The sequence below is a fragment of the Vicugna pacos genome, chromosome 22 (genome assembly GCF_048564905.1).
Source record: "Vicugna pacos chromosome 22, VicPac4, whole genome shotgun sequence".
NCBI classification, from domain to species: domain Eukaryota; kingdom Metazoa; phylum Chordata; class Mammalia; order Artiodactyla; family Camelidae; genus Vicugna; species Vicugna pacos.
The window spans coordinates 7806306-7833017 of NC_133008.1; the positions used below are offsets into that span (position 1 = coordinate 7806306).

General features: G+C 52.4%; 1 protein-coding gene across 1 annotated transcript in view; it reads left to right on the forward strand.

The window, feature by feature from the left end:
- COL23A1 (collagen type XXIII alpha 1 chain) overlaps positions 1–26712 on the forward strand; it is a 296887-nt gene that overhangs the window by 222608 nt on the left and 47567 nt on the right. Inside the window, exons 3-4 of the mRNA XM_072947128.1 lie at positions 10043–10087; positions 25558–25565. Coding sequence (XP_072803229.1) covers positions 10043–10087; positions 25558–25565 — 53 coding nt within the window. The remainder of the gene's footprint in view (positions 1–10042; positions 10088–25557; positions 25566–26712) is intronic.

The window sequence follows — 26712 nt, forward strand, 5'->3', positions numbered from 1 at the left end:
ATGGGGCAGTGTGGAGAGCCTCCCTCCTCACAGGCTGCCCACTGGAGTGACCGACCATCCAGTTCACCGAGGACTGTTCCAGTTTTAACACCGAAAGGCCCAGAAGACCCCTCAGTCCTGAGCACACTGGGAGGGCTGGTCACGCTAGTGCCCACTTACTCCCCACACTTCCTGGATGCAGAAGTAAAAGCACCCTGGGCCCTGCTGGGGGCTGGCATGCCCCTCCCTCAGCAGAGCTCTGTTCTCCTGTCCTGAGGACCCCAGGTGCCAAGGTCCAGGGCCCTCAGGGTCAGGTCACCCTGGAGCTGGTGGGACAAGCTGAGGGTCAATACTTCCTAAGTCCCATCCACCACCGTGCTGGTCTGTCTGCTCTGAAGGCCTCACTTGCTCTTTTCTAGGACCTTCTGACTGGGTTTTTAACATGCAGGTTAGCAGGAATTCTCATGGAAATCAAAGCACACATAAATAGCTTTTAAGTTTAAAAAAAATAAAAAGCATTTCATTCTCTGAAAGCAATAAATCCTGGCCTTTGTGAAGTTTGAGGGGATACACTGGCCCACGTGTCAGTGATCAAGGCTTTGGGGTGGATGGAGAGGCGGGGAACTCTGTGTCTCTGGGCTGCACTGGTTTCTCTGCGCCTCTCTGTAGCCTGTTTTCCGACAGGAAACAGGATCCCAGGAGATGAGACACTCTGGGGAGAAGCCAGTTTGCACCAGCACAGATCTGGGTCTGACTGAGCCCCCACAGAGCCGCCCCAAGCTCTCTGGCACCAGCTCCTTCCATATTCAGGTTAACCTCACTCTTTCCTTCACCCTTTAAGAGCCCAAGAAAGTCCTTCTCCCCTTTCTAGACTCCTTCCCACCCACCCCTTCCAATCCAGGCCAGCTGGCCCAGCGGGGCCTCAGAGATGTATTCACGGCCTGGAGCCGCGTGGGCGAGAAGAGCCCTGGTCTCTTCGTCCCTCTGAGGCGCTTTCACTCTTTTTTTAGCAAAGAATATTCTAAACAGTATGCTTTGTTCTTTCTTTTAATTGAAGTGCAGTTGATTTACAGTGTTGTGTTAACTTCTGGTGTACAGCATAGTGATTGATTTATGTGTGTGTGTATATATACATATACACATACATTCCTTTTCATATTCTTGTTCATTATAGGCTACTACAAGGTATTGCATATGCTTCCCTGTGCTCTACAATATGAACTTGTTTATCTATTTTGTATGTAGTAGTTAGTATCTGCAAATCCCGAACTCCCAATTTATCCCTCCTCACCCTTTCTCCCTGCTGGTAACCATAAGTTTGTTCTCTATGTCTGTGAGTCTGTTTCTATTTTGCAAATAAGTTCTTTTATGTGATTGTGTAGATTCCACATATAAATCATATCATATGGTATTTTTCTTTCTCTTTCTGGCTTACTTCACTTAGTGTGCAATATTCGAGTCCATCCATGTTGCTGCAAATGGCATTATTTTATTCTTTTCTATGGCTGTGTAGTATTCCGTTGTATAAATGTACCACAGCTTCTTTATTTAGTCATCTGTTGATGGACATTTAGGCTGTTTCCATGTCTTGGCTATTGTAAATAGTGCTGCTGTGAACATTGGGGTGCACATATCTTTTCGAATTAGAGTTCCCTTGGGATATATGCCCAGAAGTGGAATTGCTGGATCATATGGTAAGGCTATTTTTAGTTTTTTGAGGAATCTCCACACTGTTTTCCATAGTGGCTGCACCAAACTGCATTCCCACCAACAGTGTAGGAGGGTTCCCTTTTCTCCACACCTTCTTCAGCATTTATTGTTTGTGGACTTTTTAAGACTTTCTCTCTTAATACAAATTTGCTCAGCCCACCCTTCAGCTGCCTAAGCCAAGAGCTGCTGGGAGGGGGCTCTGCCAAGCCCTAGAAGAGACCTGTTACTGGGCCGCCCCAACGTGGCACCCATGTGCCTTACAGCTCCTTACGTCTGTCGCTCACGAGGACCCCTCAAGGAATCCCTTGAAATGTCTACTGCAAGACACAGAAGCCCTTTACTGAAAGTGCTTCCCTGAGCCTTATCACCTTGACCTAGAGACGACGTGCCAACCCTCGTCCCCTCCAGCTGTGTTCTGCATCTCTCCAGGTCCTCTGGATGCGACATTCCACTTTTTAGCTCTGGTGTCTATACCACGGTCTGTTTCTTCGAAAAGGAGGCACGTAGGAGGGTGGTGCTGGTGCCGCAAGAGCCCTGGCAACCCCAGGCCAGTTCCTGGCTCCCGACGAGCTCTGACTTGAACAGGTCACCTTGTCTTGGGCCTCAGTTTCTTTTCTGTCAGTGGACCAATCACGGCCATACCTCAGAGTTACCAGCAGGATGAAAGATGCAGCAGAAGCGCCCAGCACGTGGCCTGCCCGGGCCGAGCACGGCTCAGCCGCCCGCCCCCCAGGCTCCCCACGCCCCCCTCGCCTGAGCCCCTCCCTCCGGGGCCCCTGGGAGATGCTCTCGGGGCTGGTGTGAGCCGTGGTCTGGGCTCCCTGGGCCCATCTGAAATGCTTTCTTACAGCTGCTCCTGACTCGGGGGGAGGACCCAGCCCGGAATGGCAGGGCCTGGGGAGGGCGTGCCCAAGGTGGGCCGGAACACAGGGTCCTACCGTACAGCACAGGGAGCGCTAGTCAATACCTTGCAGTAACCTAGCATGGAGAGGAAAAGGAATATATGTGCGTATATGTCTGACCGAAACATTGTGCTGTACCACAGGAATGGGCACGTTGTAACTGACTGTACTTCAGCTAAAAATAAACAAATAAATAACTCTGAAACTTAAAAAAAAAAAGCAGGCTGGAGGCAGCCCCGGTGCTGGCGGCCCGTGGCCTTTTGTTTAGGTATCTAATTCATGGGCTTCTAAGAGCCATCTCTGGGCCCCTTCCATTTTGTGGTTCATGATATGTTAAAAAATATATAAATAACAGTCACTAACGCCAAGAAGTAGTTATAAAAATTGTCAACTCTTCTAACTGCTCACTTTCCACAAGCTGCTTCTCGCGCAGGAGGCCGAAGGCAGGGCTGGGAGGCCAGGGCTCTGGGTCTACACTGCACGGTCCCATCCACTACCAGCTGTAGGACCGCGGGGGTCAGCTGATCCCTTTGTGCCTCAGCTTCTCCACCTATGAGCTGGAGAACATAATCGCCGCCTTCCTCCGAGGGTTGATGTGAGGAACATGTGAGTTAGGACCATGGAACTGAAATGCCACACCAAGGGGAAATTAAACACTCAATAAACGGTACCACCTCCCTCTTGTCTTTGTTAAACACTGTCGGGGGGCCGCTGTGGCTGTCCAGAACCGTCAGCTCCTTTGGGAAGAATGTCGGTGGCCCTCTGTGAATGGAAGGTGGGGGCCCGCCCACCCCTGGCACCCCGCTCCCCAACCCCAAGATGGGGTTCTGTTCATTTGCTCACTGAATGGCACAGTGTTCAAGCAGGCTCTCCAGGTCTGCTCACTGGGGCAGCGGGGGTCTGCACCGGCCTGGACAGCCATCCTGGTTCCAAACAAACATTCTCCTCACAACCCCAGTGGCCTGTGGCATTGCCTTCCCGAGCTCATTCAGGGCTTTACAACAAGCAGCCGGGCGCAGGCCTGTCGGGCTCCCTGCCGCCTGGTGGAGCGTGGAGGGTGGAGGGTGAGCCTGCGGGGACACAAATGCCTTTGGAATGAGCCGTATTTGCTGAGCAAGAGGCTGTGATTTTAATTCCTGGAGGACAACATGACCCCCCCCGGGGCCCAAGCAGCCTGCCAGTTGGCCAGCCTCTCTTGGCGTCAGCATCCCCACCAGGAGTGCCTGTCCCCCAGGCCCTCCCAGAGGCATCCACAGGACACACTGCGTCCCTCCTACAAGGGACAAAGGGCTTTGTTAGTCCAGTCTGGAAATGAGCGTGGAGAAACTCCTGGGCGGCAGTTTCCAGCTCCGAGGTGGGTCTGAAATTTGTAAAACAAAATGATCTAGGGAGATGTTTTAATAATCCTGCCATGGGAGCTCAAATCCAGGGACTTCCCCTGCCTTTTCTGCTCAAGGCACACCCGCACAATGGTCCTGGGGCCCCGGGCAATCTTAGGGAGCTCCAAGCTGAAGGTCTGGGGGATTCGGAGCCACCTGACGTCCCACTCCCTTTCTGGAGTTCTGGAAAGAAGGCTTCCAGTGCCATGGGAAGGGCCAGCTGGGAAAGCCTCAGGAGGCTGTGGACACATTCAGGGATGGTAAGAAGATCTTGGCCTTAAGCACAGTGACCAAGGGGTTCAGAGGACAGGTCCTGGAGTCACCCAGACCTGAGTGCAAAGCCCTGTTCTACCATCTCCTTGCTGTGTGCCCGTGGGGACCCCACTGTGCCCCGTGACCACACCGTTCCCGGCTCTCAGTAAATACACAGTGGTGGTCACTAGCCACGCTGCCGGCAGCATCACTGTGGTCTTCATCAGGCTAACTTGAGTTCACGGTCTTGCTCTGGCCCGTGGTCACTGAGCACCCTGGGAGCACTTCTTTTCTTTTCTTTTTAATTATGGTAAAATACACATAACTTATAATTTGCCATTTTAACCATTTTTAAGTATATAATTCTGTGGTATTAAGTACATTCTGTGCAACCATCACCACCAGCCATCTGCAGAACTCTTTCCATCTTGCAGAACTGAAGCCCTGTTCCCATTAAAAACAAGCCCCCAGTCCCCAGCCCAAGCCCCCGACAACCACCATGCTACTCTGTCTCTGAATCTGACCACTCCAGGTACCTGGGAAAAGCGGAATTATTCAGTGTTTGTCCTTTTGTGACTGGCTTACTTCACTTAGTGTAAGTCTTCAAGGTTCATCCATGTTGGAGCACGTGTCAGAATGCCCTTGCTTTTTAAGACTGAATAATATCCCATCGCACATAAGTATTAGAAGACATTTTGTTTATCCATTCACCCGTCGATGGGCATTTGGGCTGACTCCACCTTTTGCTGTTGCATCTGGGAGCCTTTCTTGACTTCTCTGAGCGTTAGTTTGCCCAGTCTTTAGAGAGAAAAGAATGGAGAGGGTTTAAAGCATTTTCCAGAACTGTATAGAGATTCAAGGAGATAAATTGCACAAAAGCTCCTGGCCTCAGGGGCTGGCAGGGGCGGGGGAGGTGGAGCCAGGGGAAGAGAGAGGGGCCTGGGCAGACGGTCCCAGGGTTGTGAGGACAGCAGTAAGGCAGGCATTGCGGGGAGGTGTCCTCGGGGGCGGGAGGTGCCAGGAAGGCTTGGGGGAGACCACCACTTTGAGAGCCAAGTCATCTCTGCTCAGGCCTCCCAGGAGCCTGTCAGGGTTCACGCCCCCTTTGGAGTTGGTCAGTGACATGAGTTCTCCAGTCCAACCGGAGATAAGACTTTTATGAGTCAGAACTGGTTCCATTTTGTCTGGCCTCTAACAGTGCCTGAGAAAAGCATCGTCCCCCCTGTGGAGTTACGTCCTTACTGTGCAGATGGTTGTCACAAGCCACGTCACTTAGCAGCAAGCTGGAGCCCTCGCCAGCCCCTGCTCAGCCTGAAACCTCAGGATTTCTTCGAGAAATCTCATTACCAGACCCTTTAGCCTCTGCATCCTGAACCCCAGGCCCACAGACAGACAGTGATGAGGGACATGGAAAAGCTCCAGACCAGCCCTGCATTCATGGGCTCAAGGTCAGGGTGTAATTGAGGGCTCAGCCAGCATCGGGACTCAAATCCTGCCCGTGGACCACACTTGAGCTCTACTGAAATACGGCTGCCATGTCCGGGGCTCTCCCCACCTTGGGAAGCACACAACCCGTTTACATCAAGTCCCCAGCCTCTGATGGCCCAGAGGCCCCTAGGCAGTTATTTCTTGGGGTCCCAAACTGCTACCAGAGGCAAGTTCATGTGCCCACCGCAGGGCACGTGGGCAGCTCGTGCACGATCCTCTGATTGGCTGATGTTGGGGTAACAGGGCGTCAACACCATCAACCCCCAGGCACCAGGTCTGGGGGCCACGTGCTCTCACTCACCAAGTAGTTAATTTCTTCCCTTTGGTGGTGGTTTTTAGCATCTGGAAAACTCAGGAAATACACATGAGATACTGTTATCTGGGTGCTTCAGAGAGGAGCTGCAGCAGAGGACATGGGGGAGAAGCCTGGTCTGAGAAAACCCCACAGGGTCCTTCTCAGTTACTAAATCAGCCCCTCTTTTGTGCCCCCATACTGGCGTGTCTGCTACCAGCTCCTCTGTTAAACAATTCTGCAAGGCAGGGGTGGTCGCCATCAGCCCTAAACTCTTATCCTCGTGGACTGGACACCTAAAGCTCAGAGAGGTTGAGTGACTTGCTCCAGCTGAACAGCTCTCTTTCAGTCATATCTCTTCCCCTCCTGCACCAGCACCGCCTGGTTGATGCCTGTTGCTCACAGCCTCTGGAAGGAAGCTTTGCTGTGAGACACCAGGGTCCCCACAGCTGCCAGCCTCTGACCCAGAGCCGCATGGGTGCCACACAGAGGTGAGGAGACCAGTCTGAGCTGGTCTTCTTCACTGGCAGACTCTCCAGCTGGGACCGTGTTTCCAGCAGCATCCTTGGGAAGGTCAATCAAGACAGACTCCCAGGTACCTCCCGGGACAGCCTGAGTGTCTGCATCTGTGCAGCAGCAGGAGACGTTCTCCGACCGTAGAAAACCAACAAGCGGAAAGCTCTGGGGCAAACCGCTGGGCCGGGGACCTGGCTTTGCTGGTTTGGAGAATGTCTTAGCCGCAGCCAGCTGGCCCGGCTTCCCCCTGGGGTGCCCTGCTGCTTGCCCGGGGGGCCGCCCCTTCCATTGTCAAGGCTGCCTGCCGGGGGGTTCAGCATGCCTGGCACAACTGTCCTTGCCCCTTAGGAACCACAAACTGATGGTGAAGGGCTTCCCAAGGCACCAGCTGTGTGGCCTTGGGCAAGTCTTTTCGTCCCACTGAGCCTCGGAGTTCCCCTCTGCACGGTCCTCCTCTGCACAGCCCTCCTCTGTACCTTCTTCAGAGGGCCAGGCAGGGAGTAGACAAGCTCCCGGGATGAGCCGCAGGAGGCCTGGAGCAGAGGGTTCCAAGTTCACGTTCACTGAGTGAGAAGCTGGCCTGGCGCCTAGTGGGTGCTGAAGCAGGGCTGCTGCCGTTGCCTGGCCCTCTGCACCTGCTGATCTGGAAACTGAGGAGGGGCCGTCCTTCCTGCCTTTCCCCGCTGCAGGTTCCACCATCCAGGCACCACGTGTGCCAGGCCTCTCTGTGTTTGCAAAAGCAGCGGATAGGGAGCCTGGCGATCAGCGTGGAGCTCAGCTCCAGCACTCCCCCTCTCCCAGGGCCTCTGTTTGGCCAAGCACGGCAGGCCTCGCCACCTCTGTCTCCTGCCACGGGGAGAAAGGAGGGCAGAAAGTGACCCTCACGTCAACAGCCTTGCCCATCAAACCAGGTAGTCCTGCGTCTCCGCTAAGCTGTGGATCATGTGAGATTTGACAGTCTTTTAGAGAGAATGCCAGGAAACGGGGCACAGGGACGTAAGACCTCCTCACCCATGCACACTCTCCCTCCTTCCTTCTTCCCTCAACAAATGCCGCCAGGTCCTGCCCCACGCTGGGAGTATTCAGCCTTAAAAAAGAAGGAAATCCTGTCCCGGTCTGCAATGTGGATGAACCTTGAGGACATTATGCTAAGTGAAATAAACCAGTCACAGAAAGACAAATACTGCGTGATTCCACTTACCTGAGATACCCGAAATAGTCAGACTCTTAGCAACAGAAATTAAAATGGCTTTTCCCAGGGGCTGGGGCAGGGGGGGTGGGAGGGGGGAGCTGTTTGATGGATAGTTTCAGATTTTACAGGATGAAAAGAGCTAGAGATGTGAGGCTAACACTGCTGTACTGAACACCTAGAAAAGGTCGAGATGCAGAATTGCATGTTGTGTGTTTTAGACCACAATGAAAACAATATTTTTAAATTACAAACTCAGGAGTACAAGAAATAGCATGTTTCTCATTTTTTAGTTTTGTTTAACCATCCTGACCTCAAGCCCCCGTGTCCATAAGGCAGGCAGGAAACGCATTCTCACCGCACCCCCGGGACCCACAGAAGTTTCAGAGCCTAAGATAGCGCTGAGCACCCCGTCCCCATCCACGTGAGCCTCTCCTCTCTCTCTTCCTCCTTCTCCCCCATCCAGGACGCCGCCTTAACTAAAGTCGGGGGGCACCGCTAACCGGGGCCTGCTTCTGCTCTTCTGCCCTGTTCCAATCCCCAGGTCAGACAAATGGGCCTGACCTCCTGCTTGAAAACGAGGAGAATGATAAAGGGAAACACACACACGCACGCACGCACGCACGCACGCACGCACACACCCCATCCTGCCGCAGACCTGGTTCATGGCCAGCCTCTGCCTCACCTCTGTGGTTGTTCCACGTATTTTGGAGGGTTTGAAGGTTGACTTTTATAGCACAGTGCTTGTGACACAGCCTGTTCCTCTGTGGCCTCCGGGCTCAGCCTGGAGCTGAGCATCCCAGGAGGAGCAGGATAGAGAGAGAGGGGTGTAAAATGCTACTTAAAACTGCAGTCTCGTGCCTGCGACCTCACCTCTGCGTGCCGTCCCCTCTGGCCCCTGAGAAAACTGGACGGAAGAATCGCGGGGTAGTTAGACTGAGGGGGGGTGAAGATGGAGGCAGAGGGGGGAAGGCAAGGGGGCTTCAGGGACATTTGCAGCAAGTGCCAGGAGAGGCGGCGGGATGAGGGAGGGGGTGAGGGCTGAGCTCGAGTGGGTTTCAGGCAGCCCGGTTCCATAACCCAGAGCCCTCTCCCTCCTCAGCATTGAGGTCACTCAGGTCCTAGGGGCTGGCTTGGGCCAAGGGGGAAAAGGTGGGGGCAGGGTGCTCTGCATCAGATTCAGAAAAATTCAGATACAACAGAAACAGACCCATAAACATAGAATACAAACTTGGGGTTGCCAAGGGGGCAGGGGTTGGAAAGGGATAGGCTGGGATTTCAAAATGTAGAATAGATAAACAAGATTATACTGTGTAGCACAGGGAAATATATACAAGATCTTGTGGTAGCTCACAGCGAAAAAGAATGTGACAATGAATGTATGTATGTTCATGTGTAACTGAAAAATCGTGCTCTGCACTGGAATTTGACACAACCTTGTAGACTGACTATAACTCAATAAAAAAAAAAGTTAAAAATAAAATAAAAAGAAAGATTCAGATACAAATGTATGAATGGAGGGCTGGGTAGCAAAAAGAATGTGCGTGAGTGTGCACATTATCTGGGATAAATCACGAGGAATTTATAAGCATCTCCCTGGGGCTGTGGGGGAGGGGAGGGAGGTGCTGATGGGTCTCGGAGCCAAGAAGGACGCTGGATGGGTAGGACTGAGCCTGTTAGCACCGAGTTTAAGCATTTGAGATGCTGCAATAGTGTCTTTTTATGGCGTTTTGTCTCTGTAGTTTTATTTTCGTGAATGTTAAAAAGCATTTGTCAGGGCTTTCGTAAGAGAATGCCTGCCCTCAGCCTTATTTTTAAGTCTGAAATTTCTCAGCGGCAAACTCTTCTGCCTCAAGACTTTCTAGGTAGGGATCGGGGAGGGTGTGGGGAGTGTGTAGGGAGGGTGTAGCTCAGCAGTGGAGCACGTGCTCAGTTTGCACAAGGTCCTGGGTTCGATCCCGGGCACCTCCATAAAAATAAATAAATAAACTTTATTTCCCCCAAAAAGTTTAAGAGAAAAATAGATAAAATTTTATTTAAAAGAGTTTCCAAGCAGCAAACCCTTATGAATGCGGAAGGACTTGTGAATGAAATAATGAACGGATAGTTGAATAAATGAATGAATGAGGGGTGAGAATGCAGCCAACGGGGTGGGGCCTCTACAGGGGAGCCGGGGTGAGGGAGGGAAGGAGACAGGGCTTTCTCCCGCTCCTCTCTGCTCCCCCAGGCCACAGTTGCGGGGGTGGTGGGGAGTGGGGGGCCCAGCAGCAGGCAGGCTACGCCCGAGCCCCCTGGCTTCCCTTCTTAACAAGCCCCTCCTTGTTCTCCTGTCCAGGCCCCCCAGGACGGCGCGGCAAGCCTGGAAGAAGAGGCGATCCCGGTGAGTGCTGGGTTTTCTCAGCTCCTGAGCCTAGGCCTGGAGGTCTGCCCTTGACCTGGGACGGGGCTGGCGGCGCCAACCCCCATACCGCCCTGTAACTCAGGACGCTTGGTCCCGGCCCAGGTCTTGTGTCCCCTCCAATTCCAGCCACTGTCCCCAGAGCCGTGGTGTCCAGGGCTGCCTTTCTTGGCTTCTTGACGTAAATCCAGTGTCACAGTTCCAATGACAGTCCCCACTGTGCCCTTGGCCACCCCCTCAAATCTCATTATTGGCCTCAGAAATTTAATCCCTGCTTTTCCCTCCAAAGCGGCCTCCTGTCTTTGTGGGAGTTGATGGTGATTCCACCACCCACAGTCGCTACCCTGGGACCTTCAGCACAAGATGGTTCTCCCGTGCGTCCCCATCCCTCCCCAGACCTGGCCTGCCCTTCCCTTGGCAGAGCCACCAGCAGCCGTCACCTTCCTCCCATACAAACCGCAGGCTCACCTGTCCTCGCCCCACCCTCCCCCCAGCCGTCTTCATTTCTCCCAAAATGCACTCTCTCTGCGCAGCCCTTTCTCCAGACTCGCCATGAAGCTCCCTCAGAGGCCACTCGCCCCTGCCCCGCTCATCCCGGCCCCCCCCCCAGGCTCCTCTCACTGTCACTCCACCCACATCCTCAGGGCCCGGGTTACCACTGACCTCCCGATGGCCTGGCCGGCATGAGCTGCTGTCTGTCTTCCTGACCCTCGGAATTTCTCTGTGTTTCCTCCCACATCTCTGACCCCTTCTTGTTTGCCTTCCCAATGGGACCCCACTTGCCTCTTAAGTGGATCCACCCTTGGCCGTCTCTTCTCCTCCCTCCCACCCCTGTGGCTCCAGAGCCCCCATACTGCTGGCGATGCCCCTCTTCCTCCAGCTAAGTCATCTCTGGGCCCAGAGGTTGGACGTGGCCCCACTGAACCCAGCACCTCCCCAGCCTGCTCCCCCCAGGCTCCCCACTGCAGGGACGGGACTCCAACCACCTCCTTCCCTGCACAGACACCGGGCTGTCATCTTTGCTCCCTCCCCCGCCATCTTTGCTCCCTCCCCCTCCACTTCCACGCAGAGTCCTGCTCAGTCTCTTCCCCAGGAGGTCTCAGACCTGTGCCCTCTCCTCTGTCTTCATCAGCACAGCCTCCTGCCACTGTCACCACCCCTCCCCCCATGTCCCTCATTTCCAGCCTCATTGTGGGAGTCCGGGGCCCTCCCACTCTGAGCCTGCGCTCTTCTGCCCTCCCCCACCCAGAATGTCTCCTCCTCTACCTGGACTCTTACCCAAGGTCATGACTCTTTGTCCTTGAAGTCTAGCTCAAGCATCTCCCCCCAAAAAGCCCTCTCCAGCCCCTCTGGCTGGGGCTGTCACCCCGAGTCTTCAGCACCCAGCCCACAGCCTGGCGCAGAGCAGGATCCAAGGACTATAAATGCACAGAGCAGTGAATGAAGGAGTACATGGATGCACACATGCTCAGCCCAAAGCAACTGCACAAGGAGGGCATGGTGATGATGCCAGAGGGGTACACCACCAAGAGAACCCAGGCAGACTGGGCCTGGGGAGGCAGGACAGGTTCTCTCTAAACCTCAGACTCTTCCTCCTGGCGCTGGTGTGGGTTCTTGTCCCCACCTTCCGCTACGTGTTCGCGCTATCTAGTTCCTTACATAGAAGCCTTCCAGATAAACTCCCAGAGTTCACTGGCAGGATACGCCTCTCATGGTACTATGTTTGCTTTGACTTCCAGAAGCAGAAGGCTGTTTTGTGTTTGGCTGCAATGGATTTTGTGTGTAATCACCACCCCCCCGCACACCAGCCCACCAGATACGCACTTCATCACTCAGTTCTCATTTCTGCCCTCGTAAAAGGGTTTATTGCCTTTCGTTGTAAGCTCCCGATGTCTTTTCTGGAAGGAGATGAGGAATACATAGTGACTTTTTTTAGGACAAAGTATAATATTACTCAACTTACTCAAAAACCCAATAGAATTTTGACTCCAGTTTACAACAGTCTAAAAGTCAAAGAAAGACCAGGACTTACTGGACCCCTGATACTGCACTGGGCCCTTTCAAGTCCTTCATCTCATGTGATCCTCACAGAGCCCTGTGAAAGATAAGCATATGTCCTTATCCCCATTTTGCAGATAAGGAAACTGAGGTTCCAGGAGGAAGAAGTGTCTGGCCTAAAGTCAGCTGCCAGGCAAGCTGCTCCTCCCCTTCACTGCCCGTCCCCACGTGGTGTCCTGACTCTCTGCCTGTCACAGAGGGGTGTGCATAGCACAGAGCAGATGTCTGTCTCTGCTTAGCTTTGGCTGGGCCTCATGTTTATTTCTAGATAGTTGCACACACATGCACCTCCTGGCTTTGGGCCCTTCCCTTGTACAAACCAGGCTCTTCCTGTGCCCCGAGGAGAAAGGCTCTTTTTGCCCAGTGGGACAGTATCTGGCCGAGATGGCTTCCTGCTGCTACTGCTGCTGCAGCTGCAGACAGAGCTGACCCTGCCTGCCTGCCTGTGGGGATGGGTCCTCTCCAGTTCCCAGTGAGAGCCTTTGCCTGGAATATGCCTTACAGGTCCTACAGGGTTTATGTGTCTCTGTCGTAATGGAAGGGATTTTTCACCTCCCCACTGGCCCATTCCCTAGGGAAGCCCAGCACTGCCTTAGGAGCCTCTTTCTAGGGAACTTAGGCAGAACCCTTTCTCTTTCCAGATCCCCCTTTCCCCAAGAGCATCCATCAGTCCCCCTGGTACCCACAGCCCCCGATCCCTCCCTCTGTCCCATTGCTTCCTGCAGGCCTGGTGGTCTGCTCTGCAAACATGTTCTTCCCCACCAAAGCATGGGCTCCTCAGAGCAGGTGCTTGACCCCCCAGGCACTAAATAGATAGTTAATAAAAGCTTGTTTATAGGAATTGGGGAGGAAAGGGAGGAGAGAGAGAGAAAGAGGGACTGATGAGCAAATGAAGGGTAAAGCGTTAGGAAGCTAGAAGAGCCAAGGATGAAAACAGTCAAAAGCTACTTGGCTGACGCTTGCGCTAAACCTGCAGAGACAAACAGAGGTGCTTCCCGGATCCCTACGGCTGCCAGCCTTAGGTCAGCAGTTTTAGTACTGGGGGTTTTTTAGCCACCCTGGCCGCAAGAAACCGTTCCTAAAAATCCACTGGAAGAAGCACTTCTGGAATGATAGAGTAAGGACTTCTGAAAATCTGCTCCTCCATGAAAGCAAGAACACTAGGAAAAATGGACCTTTTCAGAATTCTGGAAATTAATATCTGGTAACAACCTAAGAAATGTTTATTCAAGAGAAATATCTGAACCTTACTGAAAACGGTGAGGTTTGTAGCATTTTAACTTGCCCATCTCCCGGCCCCGCTGTAGCCCTAAAAACCATCAGCCTCATAATCGCGGCACCTGCGAAAAGTAGCAGCCGCAGAGGTGGCAGGACAAGGTTGAAGCCCCCAAGTGCTCATTCCCTGAGAACCGTCACTATCTGTAAGCTCCCTGGAAAAGCCCACTTTTTATAGACTTGTCTCTATTTGATCTGATGCAGAGCTCACTCACTGGGAAAAGCCCTGTTCCCGGAGGGCTTGCCAAAAACACTCAGCAGCAATTGTTTAATATTGCAGCTGCCTGAGGTAGCAGTGCCAGTTGGAGCAAACAAGAAGCTGACACAAAAACTTAAACGAAGATCTAGGGTATGCACTGTCCAAAGGGGCTTTGAAGTGCTCCACCATGTTCCTGGGAATCTAGAAACTGTACAGGGAAAGACCTAAGAAAACCCCAGCCTATCTTCTCAGGCTGACCCTGAGGCTCCACTTAAACAGGAAATGAAGGCAAAGACAGGGTTGTAACCTGGTGCAGCACTGAAGTTATGTTCCAGCACACCCAAAGAGCACCTTGGCGTGGAGTGGGAGACTTCCTGGATCAAGGCATTAAAGAAAAACTCTGTCTAGCTGACAATTAAACAACCCAAGCAGAGAATTCAGCAGCTGCACATGACAAAGAGTACACACTTTAGAGAATTAGCCCAGAAAAGCCCCTGAACAAACAGCAACAACAGCAAATCCCGAAAAGGAGGAAGGGTATGTAATTTCCAGAGTAGCCACATTAGATTATTTTTAATGCCCAGTTTTTAGCAAAATTATGAGACATACAAAGATACAAGAAAGTACGGCAATTTAAAAAGGACAAAAGGTGGTCCATAAAAACTATCATTGAGAAGCCCAGATGGACTTACTAGACACAGATTTTATGTTGGATGTTATAAATATGTTCAAAGAACTGAAGGAGACCACGTCTAAAGAATTAAAGGGACGCACAAGAATTATGTACCACCAAATGGAGAGTATCAATAGAGAGACAGAAAGTATTTTTTAAAGGAGCCAAATAATAAATTCTTGAGCCGTAAAGTACAGTAACTGAAATGAATAAATCACTAAAGGGGCTCAACAGTAGATTTGGGCTGGCAGAAGAAAGGATCAGCAAATTTGAAGTTAGGTCAATTCAGATGATCCTGACTAAGGAAGAGAAAAAAGAATGAAGAAAAATGAAGAGGGTGTCAGAAATCTGTGAGACACTGTCAAGTGCGCCAACATACATAGAGCGGGGGCCTCGGCAGGGGACAAGAGAAAGAGGCATAAGGAATATATGAAGAAGTAATGGCCAAAATCTTCCCAAATATAAAGAAAACATTGTATATCCAAGAATCCTAACACATTTCAGGTAGAATAAACCTCAGTGCACCATAGCCACATTACCAAAAGGGAAAAAATGAAGAAAGACCTTTGAAAGCAGCGAAAGAACAATGGCTCCCTCATCACAGAAGAGGGATCCTCGAAAAGATTAACAGCTGATTTCCCATCACGGACCGTGAAAACCAAAAGGTGGTGGGACATATTCAAAGTGATGAAAAAAGAAGAAATGGTCAACAAAGAAATTTGTAGCCAGGAAAGCTATACTTGAAAAGTAAAGGAGAAATTAAGACATGTCCAGATGAACAAAAAATGGAGAGAATTCATCTCTAGCAGCAGAAATACTAAAGGGATTCCTTCAGTATGAAATGAAAGGAAGCAAGACAATAATTTAAGAAATAACAGCTGAAAGCTTTTCAAATTTGCTGAAAACATTAATCTACATATCCAAGAAGCTCAGTGAGCTCTAAATAAGATAAATGCAGAGATATACATCCAGACACATCACAGTAAAATGCTGGGAGTCAAAGACAAAGAGGAACTCTTGAAAGCAGCGGGAGAGAAATGATTCATCCATACAAGGGAACCCCAGTAAGATTAACCGCTGACTTCCCGTCAGAAACAACGGAGGCTGGAAGGCACTAGGATGGCCTGACCTCTTCAAAGGACTGAAAGAAAAGAACCATCAACCTAGAATCTTACGTCGAGCAAAACTGTCTTTCAAAAATGAAGGGGACAATGAAATGATGACTGTTTATCAGAAATGATAAACAGAAATTACTGATGTTTATCAAAAATGATAAACAGGGGAGGAGGGTATAACTCAGTGGTAGCGTGAATGCTTAGCAGGCACGAGGTCCTGGGCTCAATACCCAGTATCTCCATTAAAAAATAAATAAAATAGAATAAACCTAATTACCTTCCCCCACCAGAAAAAAAAAATGAAGGATAAACAGAATTACATAATGGTGATGGCCACGCGATTCTGCAAGTATACCAAAAATCCCGGAAACATACTCTTTGAAAAGTGAATTTCATGGTACATGAATTACATCTCAGTAGAACCTTTTTATTTCAATCCAACGTATTTACTTTCCACTGAGGCTTCTAATCAGCACCGCCGCTGCCCTGCACTGAGTCTGAGTAGGGTAACTGCCAGAGCAAACCTCCACGCCAAGGCTGGCCTGCTCGACCCCGAACTCCAGGGCTGCAGCCGTATACCTGGCATGTCATCACAGCCAGAACACTGGAGGCCCATCTGAGCTGCCATTTCCAAAGGAGACTCTTCAGAGCTGTTGTGCAGTCAGCGTTTGTTCAGCAACACGAAGCCAAAGAATGGAAAACCTCCTCCTGTGTTTCTCTCCTCCCTGCGATCTAAGGGGTGCGTGTCTGTGTAGGAGTGTGCAAATGCGTGTGCACATAACAAAGAGAGAGCGTGCTGGAATTCCAGCCGGCACTGGGTTTTGGTGTCCGCTCTGTGCTGCTGCTGCTGTCCCGGGCACTTTATATACACACAATGTCTCATGCAATCCTCGTGCAGTCCGGAGAGGCAGGGGATCAGTACTCCCCACGTTTCCCAGAAGCAGTCTTTGCCGAGAGAGGACAGGCTCTGGCTGAAGACTTAGAGCTTGTCAGCTGGGGAGCCGGGCTCTGAGGCCTCGGTGCTCCCTGGCACTATTGGCCTAATCACATCCAGACCCTGAGGCCTAAGTGCCCGACTCACCGACTCGTTCCTGGCTCTGCATTTGCCCACCTCCAAGCCTCACTTCATCTACCTGCAAACTCGGTTTAAAAGCCCTGGGCCAGGTGTGGGGTAGAGCTCAGCAGTAAAGCGCGTGCTTAGTAAGCGTGAGGTCCTGGGTTCAATCCCCAGTATCTCCATCAAGAAAATAAAATAAAAAATAAAAATAAAATAAAAGCCCTGGGCCTCCTCTGTCGCACCAGGGGAAGCCCCAGAGAAGCATGGCCGAAGGTTGTTGTCCTCACGGCGGGTGGGTGTCCTAGGGTCAAGAGCCAGAGCCCCATAACCTGAGCCAGCCGAGTGGGGAGAGGCAGAGGCAAGGGCCTGTTGGGCAGAGCAGGGAGCAGGCAGAGTGGGAGTCAGGGGTCCTGGCAGCACCCAGAGGAACAGGTGTGAGCTGTGAGCAGTGGCTATGATGACCCCAGCGGCCTCAGGCACTCAGGCTAGACCCCGGCCCTCGCCACCTCCAGGCGTGCGCACTGAGCAATTGCCAGGCTGTGGGAAGGGCTCTTCCAATTTGCTTCTCCAGGAATATAGCCTTCGGGAAACACTCAGAAATGGTCCTCCCAAGACTAAAAACGCTAGGAGGGCGTGCTGGGCCCCCAGACCCCCCACCCGCTTCTGCTCACCCATCAACAAGCAGCTCGTGTGCCCTCCTGTCCTCCGGGGCTGAGAGGGTGTGGCCCCCAGTTTGGGAAACCCGGTCCCTGTCAGGCCGCATCAATTCAGTTAAAGAGGCCACAGAATCATTGAACCCTCAAACCTGTTTTATTTATTTCCCAAGTCATCTGGCTCTTATTTAATTGCTCCCGCTTTCCTGACAGCAGAGGCAGCAGATCCAGCCAATCCCTGGAGCACGTGTTTGAAAGCTGTGTGCAGAACGGGGCCGGGCGCGGTGGGACCACCACCCGGAAGCCCTGCAGCCCAGCTCACTTTTTTTTTTTAATTGAAGTGTAGTCAGTTACAATGTATAAATTTCTGGTGTACAGAGTAATGTTTTAGTCATGCATATGTATACATATATTTGTTTTCATATTTATTTTCATTAAAGGTTATTACAAGACCACCTCACTTTCTAAGCAGGGACCCCTGGATCCCCCTCCCCACCCATCGCTCTTGGCAGGCCAGCTCACCGTGGGCCATGGAGCGCATCTCTAGAAGCCTCGGGCAGCCCGAGCACAAACCCTGTACGATTGGCCCCCATATTCACAGGTTCCACATCTGTGGATTCAACCAACCATCTATCAGAAATTTTTTTTTAATTTCCAGAAGGTTCCAGAAAGCACAACTTGAATTTGCTGTACACCGGAAACTCGGTACATAGTGTTTGTGTGTGAGGTATTATAAGTAATCTAGAAGTGATTTAAAATATCCAGGAGGATGTGTGTATGGTATGTGCAAATAGAACCATTTTATACACAGGATTTGAACATCCTTGGCTTCTGATATCCTTGGGGGGCCGTGGAACCGATCCCCCCGAGGCTACCAAGGGAGGACTGTATGGTGAAGCTCGGCGCTCCTGCCCTTCTGCCCTCTCATCCACCCAGCGCGTGTTCACAGAGTGCTCGTGCCTGCTGGGCCCTACTTGGGGCCGGAGGGAGATGGCTGGGAGCCAGGCACACAGGGCCCCAGCTCTCAGGGAGCTGCCTTGCTGTTGGGGCTGCCAGACAGTAACGGAAACACAAATAAACAGATTTCAGAAGTGAAGACTGTGATGAGTGCTTGGAAGGAAATACTAGGGAGCTGTGATGGAAACCAGGGGGGCGATGGTCAGGAAGGCGGGTGTGAATGTCCTGGGGCCAAAGAGAGCTGGCCCCTCTGGGCACCGAGAGAGACAAGGGGTGCTCAGCGCCAGGCCGAGGGTGACATGGACCAGGAGGAGCAGGGCCACGTGGGACCGCTGTGCCCCCGAGAGTCTGCACATTATTCCACGTGAATGGGAAGCCCTGGGAAGGGGTGGGCATTTTTTAAAGGCCCCTCTGGCTGGTGGGATGGGTGTGCCCAGAAGGAGGCTGTAAAGATGATGCCAGCGGTAAGCAGTGGTGGCTGGTGACGGGTGTCAGCAGGGCCCAAGAGAGGTGGTGGCTTGGTGTGAGTCATGGTGGAGTCTCAGGTGGGCTCCATGCGTCCAGTCCCACCAGTGATGGGATCAGCCTCTGGAATGCTGCCATTCCCACTCTGGCCAGCCCTCTGGGGACGGTGCATGGGGCCATGGGTTTAGGGCCCCACAGGGCTGCTTCCCACTAGCTGGGTGACCTCAGACAGGCCATGCTCCCTCCCAGGGACCTCAGGTGACACAGTAAATGTCAGAGCTCTTCCTGCCAAAATAGTTTGCACTTTGTTAGGCTTGAAGTCAGGCTGCCTGGGGGGTTCTGCTCAGATTGGAGCAGGACGTGACCCTGGGCACGGTAAGCTTTTTGAGCCTTGGTTTCCACGTCCGTAAAATGTGCTGGTCAGGCGGCAGCAGGGGTTAAATGAGGTGGCTGGGGAGGGCAGACGGCAGAGTTCCCAGTGCAGGATGATCCCTGAGTGAGTGATGGTGACTTCTGCGGCCCCTCCTTCGTCTCCTGAGCTGCACCTCACGCCAGGCTCCGGGCTCCACTCTCAGGACCCCAGGCGCCCAGAATGGTCATCGCAGTCTGAACTTTCCTGGAGGGAGCTTGGAGGTGAGGGGAAGGCAGCAAAACCTGGAGGCCCAGACAAAAGCACAGCCACTTTTAAGTTAACTTAATTGCCTTGTCTGACTTGGTGGCCACACACGTGTATCTGACAGCATTAAAGGGTCCACGGTGAAAAGTCGGTCTCTCCCTGCCACTCCTGCCTTCCCACCGCCCCATTCCCCTACCTGGAAGCAACCTGCTGGCCACATCCTTCTGTCCACACCCAGAGATGTCCCACATTTACACAAACAAAAGTCCAGCCATTTCTTTTAGCATGAATGGCTGCCTATTAACACACTGTTAACACACCTTTAAAAAAAATGTAACCACATGCCTGGGAGAGTACTCCATGTCAGAACCTAAAGAAGTACTTTAGTCTTTTTCACAGCTGCATAGATAAGCATTTTTTAAAATTGAAGTATACTCAGTTACAATGTGTCGATTTCTGGTGTACAGTATAATGTCCCAGTCATCCATATATATACATATATTTGTTTTCATATTCTTTTTCATGAAGGTTATGACAAGATATTGAATATAGTTCCCTGTGCTACACAGAAAAATTTGGTTTTTTTGTCTATTTTTATATATAGTGGTTATCATTTGCAAATCTCAAACTCCCAAATTTATACCTTCCCACCCCCTTCCCCTAGTAACTATAAGATTATTTACTGTGTCTGTGAGTCTGTTGCTGTTTTGTAGATGAGTTCACTAGTGTCCTCTTATTTTTTTTGTATTCCACATATGAGTGATCTCATATGGTATTTTTCTTTCTCTTTCTGGCTTCTTCACTTAGAATGACGATCTCCAGGTCCATCCATGTTGCTGCAAATGGCATTATTTTATTCTTTTTTATCTCTGAGTAGTATTCCATTGTATAAATATACCACAGCTTCTTTATCCAGTCCTCTGTCGATGGGCATTTAGGTTGCTTCTACGTCTTGGCTGTTGTAAATAGTTAGGTAAGCATTTATACAAGCAGCCATCCTTTCTCTAAGCAGCTCCACTTGTGCTGTTCCTAAAGGTTTTTACTCTCTCAACCAGTTCTGCAAAGAGTAACCTTACACACCTGTCTTCTCATGTGTATCTGTTAATATATCTATGGAATAAATTTCCAGGAGGATCAGTGCGGCAATTGGCAAAAACGTCTGACATCTTAGGCAGCATCACTCTGTGTAGAGAGTGTACCAGTTTATCCTCGCTCAACCTGTGTGTGTGGTGACCTTTCCCTTCACACGATGTCATCGGATTTTTTCACTTTTCCTAATCTGATATGATTGTAGTTTTAACTCTCCTTTCTTTTATCGTGAATGAAGAGTCCCTTTTTTCCCCGTGTGCTTAAGGGCTCTGTTTTTTTGTGGACTCGCTGTTCATTTCTTTTGGCCATTTTTCTGTAAGATTGTTGATGTTTGTAGAGTCGATCTGCAGGAGCCTTGTTTGTCAGGGTATCTAGCCTTTGTGACATGAGTTAGAAATATGTTTCCATGCTGGCTTTGGACTTTGCTAACGGTGCTTTCTGCCTCGCAGACATTTTTGTTTTTATATGGTTGGGTCAGACTTTATGTCATGGTTTCAAGATTATGAACTGAAGTTGGGGAAGCTCCACGGTTAGAAAGGAATTTTTCCATATTTTCCTCTAGGATTTTTGTGATTTTTTTTCTTAAACATGTAATTCTTTGATTCTTCTGAAATTTATCCTGGTTCATGCTGAGGTATGAATCCAACTTGACTTTGTCCCAATAACCACCGGCCTGCTCACCACCTTCTATTCATAATAACTCTCTTCTCAGCGGTTCAAGAGGCTCAGATGGAGCAGGGTGGGGGTGGAGGGGTGGCAGGGGCAGATCGCAGCGTGGATGGGGCTTCGGATTTGGGCCTCTGTCCTAAGAACAATGGGAAAGCAAAGGGTCGGGGGATGGGAGTGCCATGATCAGATCTGCATGTAGCCTCCCAGTGGAGACTGCAGGGGGATGGGTCAGCATATTTGAAGCTCCTCTGATCCCAGGCACATCCCCTTTGCTGCTAGTGAGGCTTCTTCTCCCGGGCCTCCAGCCCCGTCTCCAGCACCATTTCGGGGTGAACTCCTGGGGGTCTTGATAGCCACACAGAAGCCCCTCCCACCCTCTTCTGCCACCATCACTCGTGGCCGATGGCCCCAGTTCCTCCTTCCCTGGCACAGTTGGAGCCGTTGGAAGAGAACTTCCCGTAAATCCCGCTGCATGTCTGCACACCAAGCAGCACCATGCACCACCTCCCGGTGCCGCCTCTGATGCCAGGGCCAGTCCCCCTCACCCCCTCCAGGACGTCGCTCCAGGAATGCCTGGTTTCCAACATGTTGGATCTGCGCCCCCTGCTGACGACTCCCACTGTGCAAACACGCTTCTGTGCCTCGCATTGGGAAGAAATACCCCTCTCTGGGCTCCGTGCCACCAAAGCAACGACTCCGTGTCTTTGCTCCCATCTGCAGCAGAACGCCCCGAAAGCTGTGACTGTCCACTTCCTCCCCTTCCCTCTCCCCAGACGCCCACTGCCATCTCCCCTCCTGGTGGTGTCCAGCCGTCAGATCTCGGCCTTTGCCTCGTGTGGCCATCAGCAGGGATGGGCACAGTGGTGGGGCCCTCTTCCTCAGTGCACTTCCTCCACTCAGCTTCCAGAACCTCCTTCTCTTCTCCCCACTTCTAACTGCTGGGGTGCCCCCAAGGGCCATGTGTACAAAACTGAGCCCCTGATCCTTCCAGCAAACCTGCCAACCCACAGCCTCCCCACTTCTGTTGATGGCAACATCTTTTCAGAGTCGCTCAAGCCAAAATCTTCCTCAACTCATGTCTCTCACACTCCACAGTCTAGAGAAATCCTCTTGGCTCCTCCTTTAGAATCAATCCAGAATCCAACCACGTCCACCCCCTCCACCGCCACCACCGGCTGTGGGCCACCACCACCTCTCCCCCACGTCCCTGCGATGGCCACCCCACACAGTGTGATCCTTTTAAAATATGAGCCAGGCCATGTTCTCTCTGCTCAAAACCCTGCAAGAGCTCCCATCTCAGAGAGAGGATAAGTCCTGCAAGCAGTGGGTAGAGCCGTCCCCGTCTGCGCCGCCCCCAGCGCTGGCAGCGCCCCTTCCCTGGCCCTGCGCCTCTCCCGCTCCTTTGCACTGGCGCCTTCCAGGGGACGTACCGTTTAGCACGCTTCCTGTATCTCAGCTGTCTCCTCCCTAGAAGGGTCTCTCCTCCGGACAGGGATCCTTGCCGCTCTCACGGCTGTGTCTCACTTGCCCAGAACAGCATCTGAAACAGGAGTCACTCAGCAAATGTCTGTGGGGTGAGTGAAGAGGGAGGTGAGGGAAGACGCTTCCCGAGATGCTGGCAGCATGGATTAGGCCGTGGTGTCGGTACCAAGTGGTACTGGGGGTGGCAGCAGGGACTGGCTGTGAGCAGGTGGATCCCAGGGCAGTAAACAATGGATGTGACGATAGACCGGGGAGGGAGAGCGTGTCGAGGGGAACTCCTTGTTTTCCGGGTCACCAGCTGGGTGGGAGGGGATGTCATCCGCGGAGACGAGGGGCCGAAGAGCACATGGGTGGGCAGAGCACGCGTGTGGCTGCGCGTGTCTGTTTAAGGAATCTTGGGACTCTTCAAGGGGAGATCAAGCAGGCAGCTCGCAAAGGGAGCCTGGGCTTCAAGGCAGGGTCGGGACTGGAGGTACACGTTTGGGACACTTCCGCCTAATGTAGCCACGAGCGTGGAAGAGACCCGGGGAGGACGGAGAGGAGACGGATGAACAGGGAACTGAAGAGAAGGAAGCTTAGACCTGAACCCCGAGGGGGAGCCTGGGAGAGGAGGCAGAATCAGCTGAGCCGCCGGGGAGGTGGGAGATGAGTCCAGTGGGGAGGAGAGACCCTTGCCAGGCTTACGGACGGGGAGGTCATTTGAGACCTGGTGAGAGTTTGACAGGGAGGGCCTCCACTCGGAGGGTCACGAGGGGCGTGGGAGAAGAGGAGTGAGGAGAGGAGGCCCCCCACTTCCAGCAGGGCGCTTCCTTGTGAAGGAAGGAGAGGTGGGCAGGGCAGAGGAGGACGCGGAGTGCAGGCTGGCTTCTTCATGGAAGGGATCGGAGCATGTTCAGGCTGAGGGGGAAGGCTCTGCTCGAGAGGACGGGCTTGACAGCGACCAGGAGAGAGAGGGGGCGGTGGGGGCGGCAAGGACCCAGAGAGGTGGAGGCGGGTCTGCTCCTCTGAGCTGTCCGCAAAAATAATCAATCAACACTCTATACCAGGAATGGAAGAGTTTATTTGAGCCAAAGTGAGGACTACAGCCTGGAAGACAGCCTCCCACGTCACTCTGAGAAACTGGTCTGGGGAAGCCCGGTTTTGGTTTTTATTTTTGTTTGGGGGGGGTTTATTTCTTTTTTAGATTCGTATGGTGGATTTCATAGAGATTTTTTCTTTGGATGTTTTTGTGGTTTTTTTAACATTTTTTATTGAGTTATAGTCAGTTTATAAAGTTGTGTCAATTTCCAGTGTAGAGCACAATTTTTCAGTCATATATGAACATACATATATTCATTGTCACATTTTTCTCGCTGTGAGCTACCACAAGATCTTGCATATATTTCCCTGTGCTATACAGTATAATCTTGTTTATCTGTTCGGCATATGCCTGTCAGTATCTACAAATTTTGTGATTTTTTTTAACTGAAGTTTAGTTCAGCACAGTTTTATGTCTTTTCTGAACAAAGAACATCAAACAAGTCAGGGAGACGTCCCTTCGAGGTTTCAAGAAGAGCAGACCAGCACGTACTCCGCGAGTCGTGTGGCCTTGGCCTGGGAAGGGAGCCTTATCGCAGGAGAAGCAGCGCTGGCGTTCCAGGAAGGGAGGCATTTAATCCTGATTTTCCACACGGACATTCTTTACTTCCGGTCAATGCGCGCTTTTCTTTAATAATTAAAGCAGATGTACAATGTATTTTGATAGGCCACGAACAGACTGTTTCAGTTCACACGTAAAATTCAGGTTAACTCACGTGTAAGCCAGATGACTTCCCCACACCTCAGCATGTGAACGTTTCTTTCATCAGAGTCAACCTGAGGGGCACGGAGCGGAGGCCGTGCACGGGTGCAGGTGCAGGCGGGGGTGAGCGTGTGGCAGCGCAAAGATGCCGGCAAGTCCACGTGGTGGCTTTCTCTTCTCTGTAAAACAAGGAGCAAAGACGTTGGCTGAAAGTGAGGCATTAGGTGTACGGATATCAGCGTGGCCATCACCCTGCCCCACCCTTAGTCTAGGATTAGGGGACACACGGTCCCCCCATTACATTCTCAGGTCTTAGCACCATTGTACGTCAGTTTTTCAAGCCAAAAATTTTTGTCTCATCTCTGTGCTTCCGCTACGCCCCAGGCACCCCTCCACCCCCACCTCCACCGTCTAATCCATGAGCGGGTCCTGTCTGTCCTCACTAACGGGTATCATCTGACTCACTTCTCCGTCTCCACTGCCAGCACCCGCGTTGGGGCCACAGTCCTTGGGGACAGCTGCAACGCGTCCCTGTGCCCACTCTCGCCTCCTCAAACCACTCCTCCATGCAGAACCCTTCAGTGGCCCCCACTGCCCTTCCAGTCACGTCCCCTGGACCGTGTCTTGGAAACCAGACCCTGTGCTCTGGCTGCCTTCTCCCCAGGCCCCCCGGCTGCCGCCACTCGGCCCCTCCTAGTCCCCAGCTGCCCAGTGACCTTCGTGTGCTCCAAACTTTTCCTTCTCCGCCACGCTCTTCCTTCCCCTTCCTCTCCCCGGTAATCATCCCTCACCGCCTGCGCTCAGCCTGGCCTGCTGTCCCCCGTCGGCCCAGCCAGGCTCTGGCCACTCGTTCTGTGCTGGGAGCTCCCTGTGCTTCTCCGTGTGTAATGGTTTTCTTAAGTATCGATCCGTCCAAGGAAAACTCTGCGTCAGAGACCTTGCCTCTTTCACCCCTGGTGCCATCACTTGCCCATCACATAAACGTGTGCCGGCTGCCAGCCTCACTCTCCAGGCCGAGGGCGGGGGCTGCCGGGGGCAGAGGAGCTGCTGGCTGGGCAGCAGGGTGGCTCTAGGGGAAAATGTGCAGGATGGGAGGGTTCGGAGGGCTCCTCCAGGGCTGAGCTCCACCTGTAACCAATGACGTGGCCTTGGACAAGTCAATCCTTTCTCTCTGAGCCTCTGTGTTGTCACCTGTCACATGTTCATCATACCTCTCACAAAAATTATTGAGAAGGTTAAATGCAGATGTGGATATGCGATGTGGATTGCATGCTGTAAGCCGAGGACCCATGTGGGTGTCCTGGGGGTTCTCCTGGCGGGGTTGGGGAGCAAGTCTCAGCCCGCGGCGCCAGCCTTCCCTGGAGGGCCACCCGTGCTTCCAGACGCAGCCCCCTTCAAGCCCCCACACACAGCCAGGCTCGGCACTGCTAACCCCGAGGCTGGGCTGCGGCCACACCTGCCCCGCACATCTGCTCAGCCACACACGTCCAGTGCCCCTAGGGTGTTTGTCCCTCTGTTCAAAATGTTTTCTCCCCCAAGTCTCTCCCTGTCCATGGTAAGCTCCAGAATTTGTTCTTCAAGCAAGAACAAGGTCTGGCTCCTGCCTTGCCTGCCAAAACCCGACCCGGGTGGGCCCCAAGCAGGGAGCAGCGGCAGCCTCGGGCGATGAAGGCGTGGACCGAGACTTCCTGAACTGTCATCACCACGCCCACGGCCACCCAGCCCCTCCAAGGACAAAGGCGCTCCCTCTGCCCTGCCAGTTGGCTTTGGGGGCGGCCGCAGCATCAAAGTCTTGCGAGGAGGGGAAGCCAGGAAACGGGCGAGGGAGGGGCCGGCCTGGCCCAGGGGACCGTCTCTCCCTGTGATGCTGACTGTGGCTTCTCTGCTTGTGTCTTGCAGGTCCTCCCGTAAGTGTCCTGGATTAGGCCCTCTGCTCCTGAAAGATAAGACGCTTTGTTCTCTCTCTGTGTATAGCACTTCCATGGATGTAATATTTGGTTAGAGAGGTGTGTCCTTAAAAAAAAAAAATTCAGTCCCAGACAGCAGCCGTATATTTTGTGAATTGTGGGTGAATGCAGACACAGGATTCCGTGGGCTTGACTTGCTCGGGGAAGCGTTCTGGGACCGTTTTCCTCCCAAGAGGGCGGCACGAGCCTGGCTGCTGCTCACCAAACCCGGGGCTCCGCTTGGTGCCCAGAAACGCAGGCATGGTGCCCACGTCCCTGAGTGCCCTGCAGCGCTGATCCATCTAAATGTTTTGGTCTCATGTGCTTCGGCACAAAGGGCTTGGGAGTCAGACAGAGATGCCAGGAATTAGTTGGACTTGACTGCTAGATCCTGGGGTCTGTTTTCCTTCTTTGCCAAAATATTTGACTCTCTGGGCTGGGCAGCAGAGACCTCGGGAGTGCAGCTGGCCAGCGAGGGCGTTGAGGTGGCGAAGGTTGTGCGGGAGGGGCCCGCGGCCTGACGCACAGCAGCCCCGGAAACCCCGCTCCTCCCGCAGGACACAAAAGCCTGCC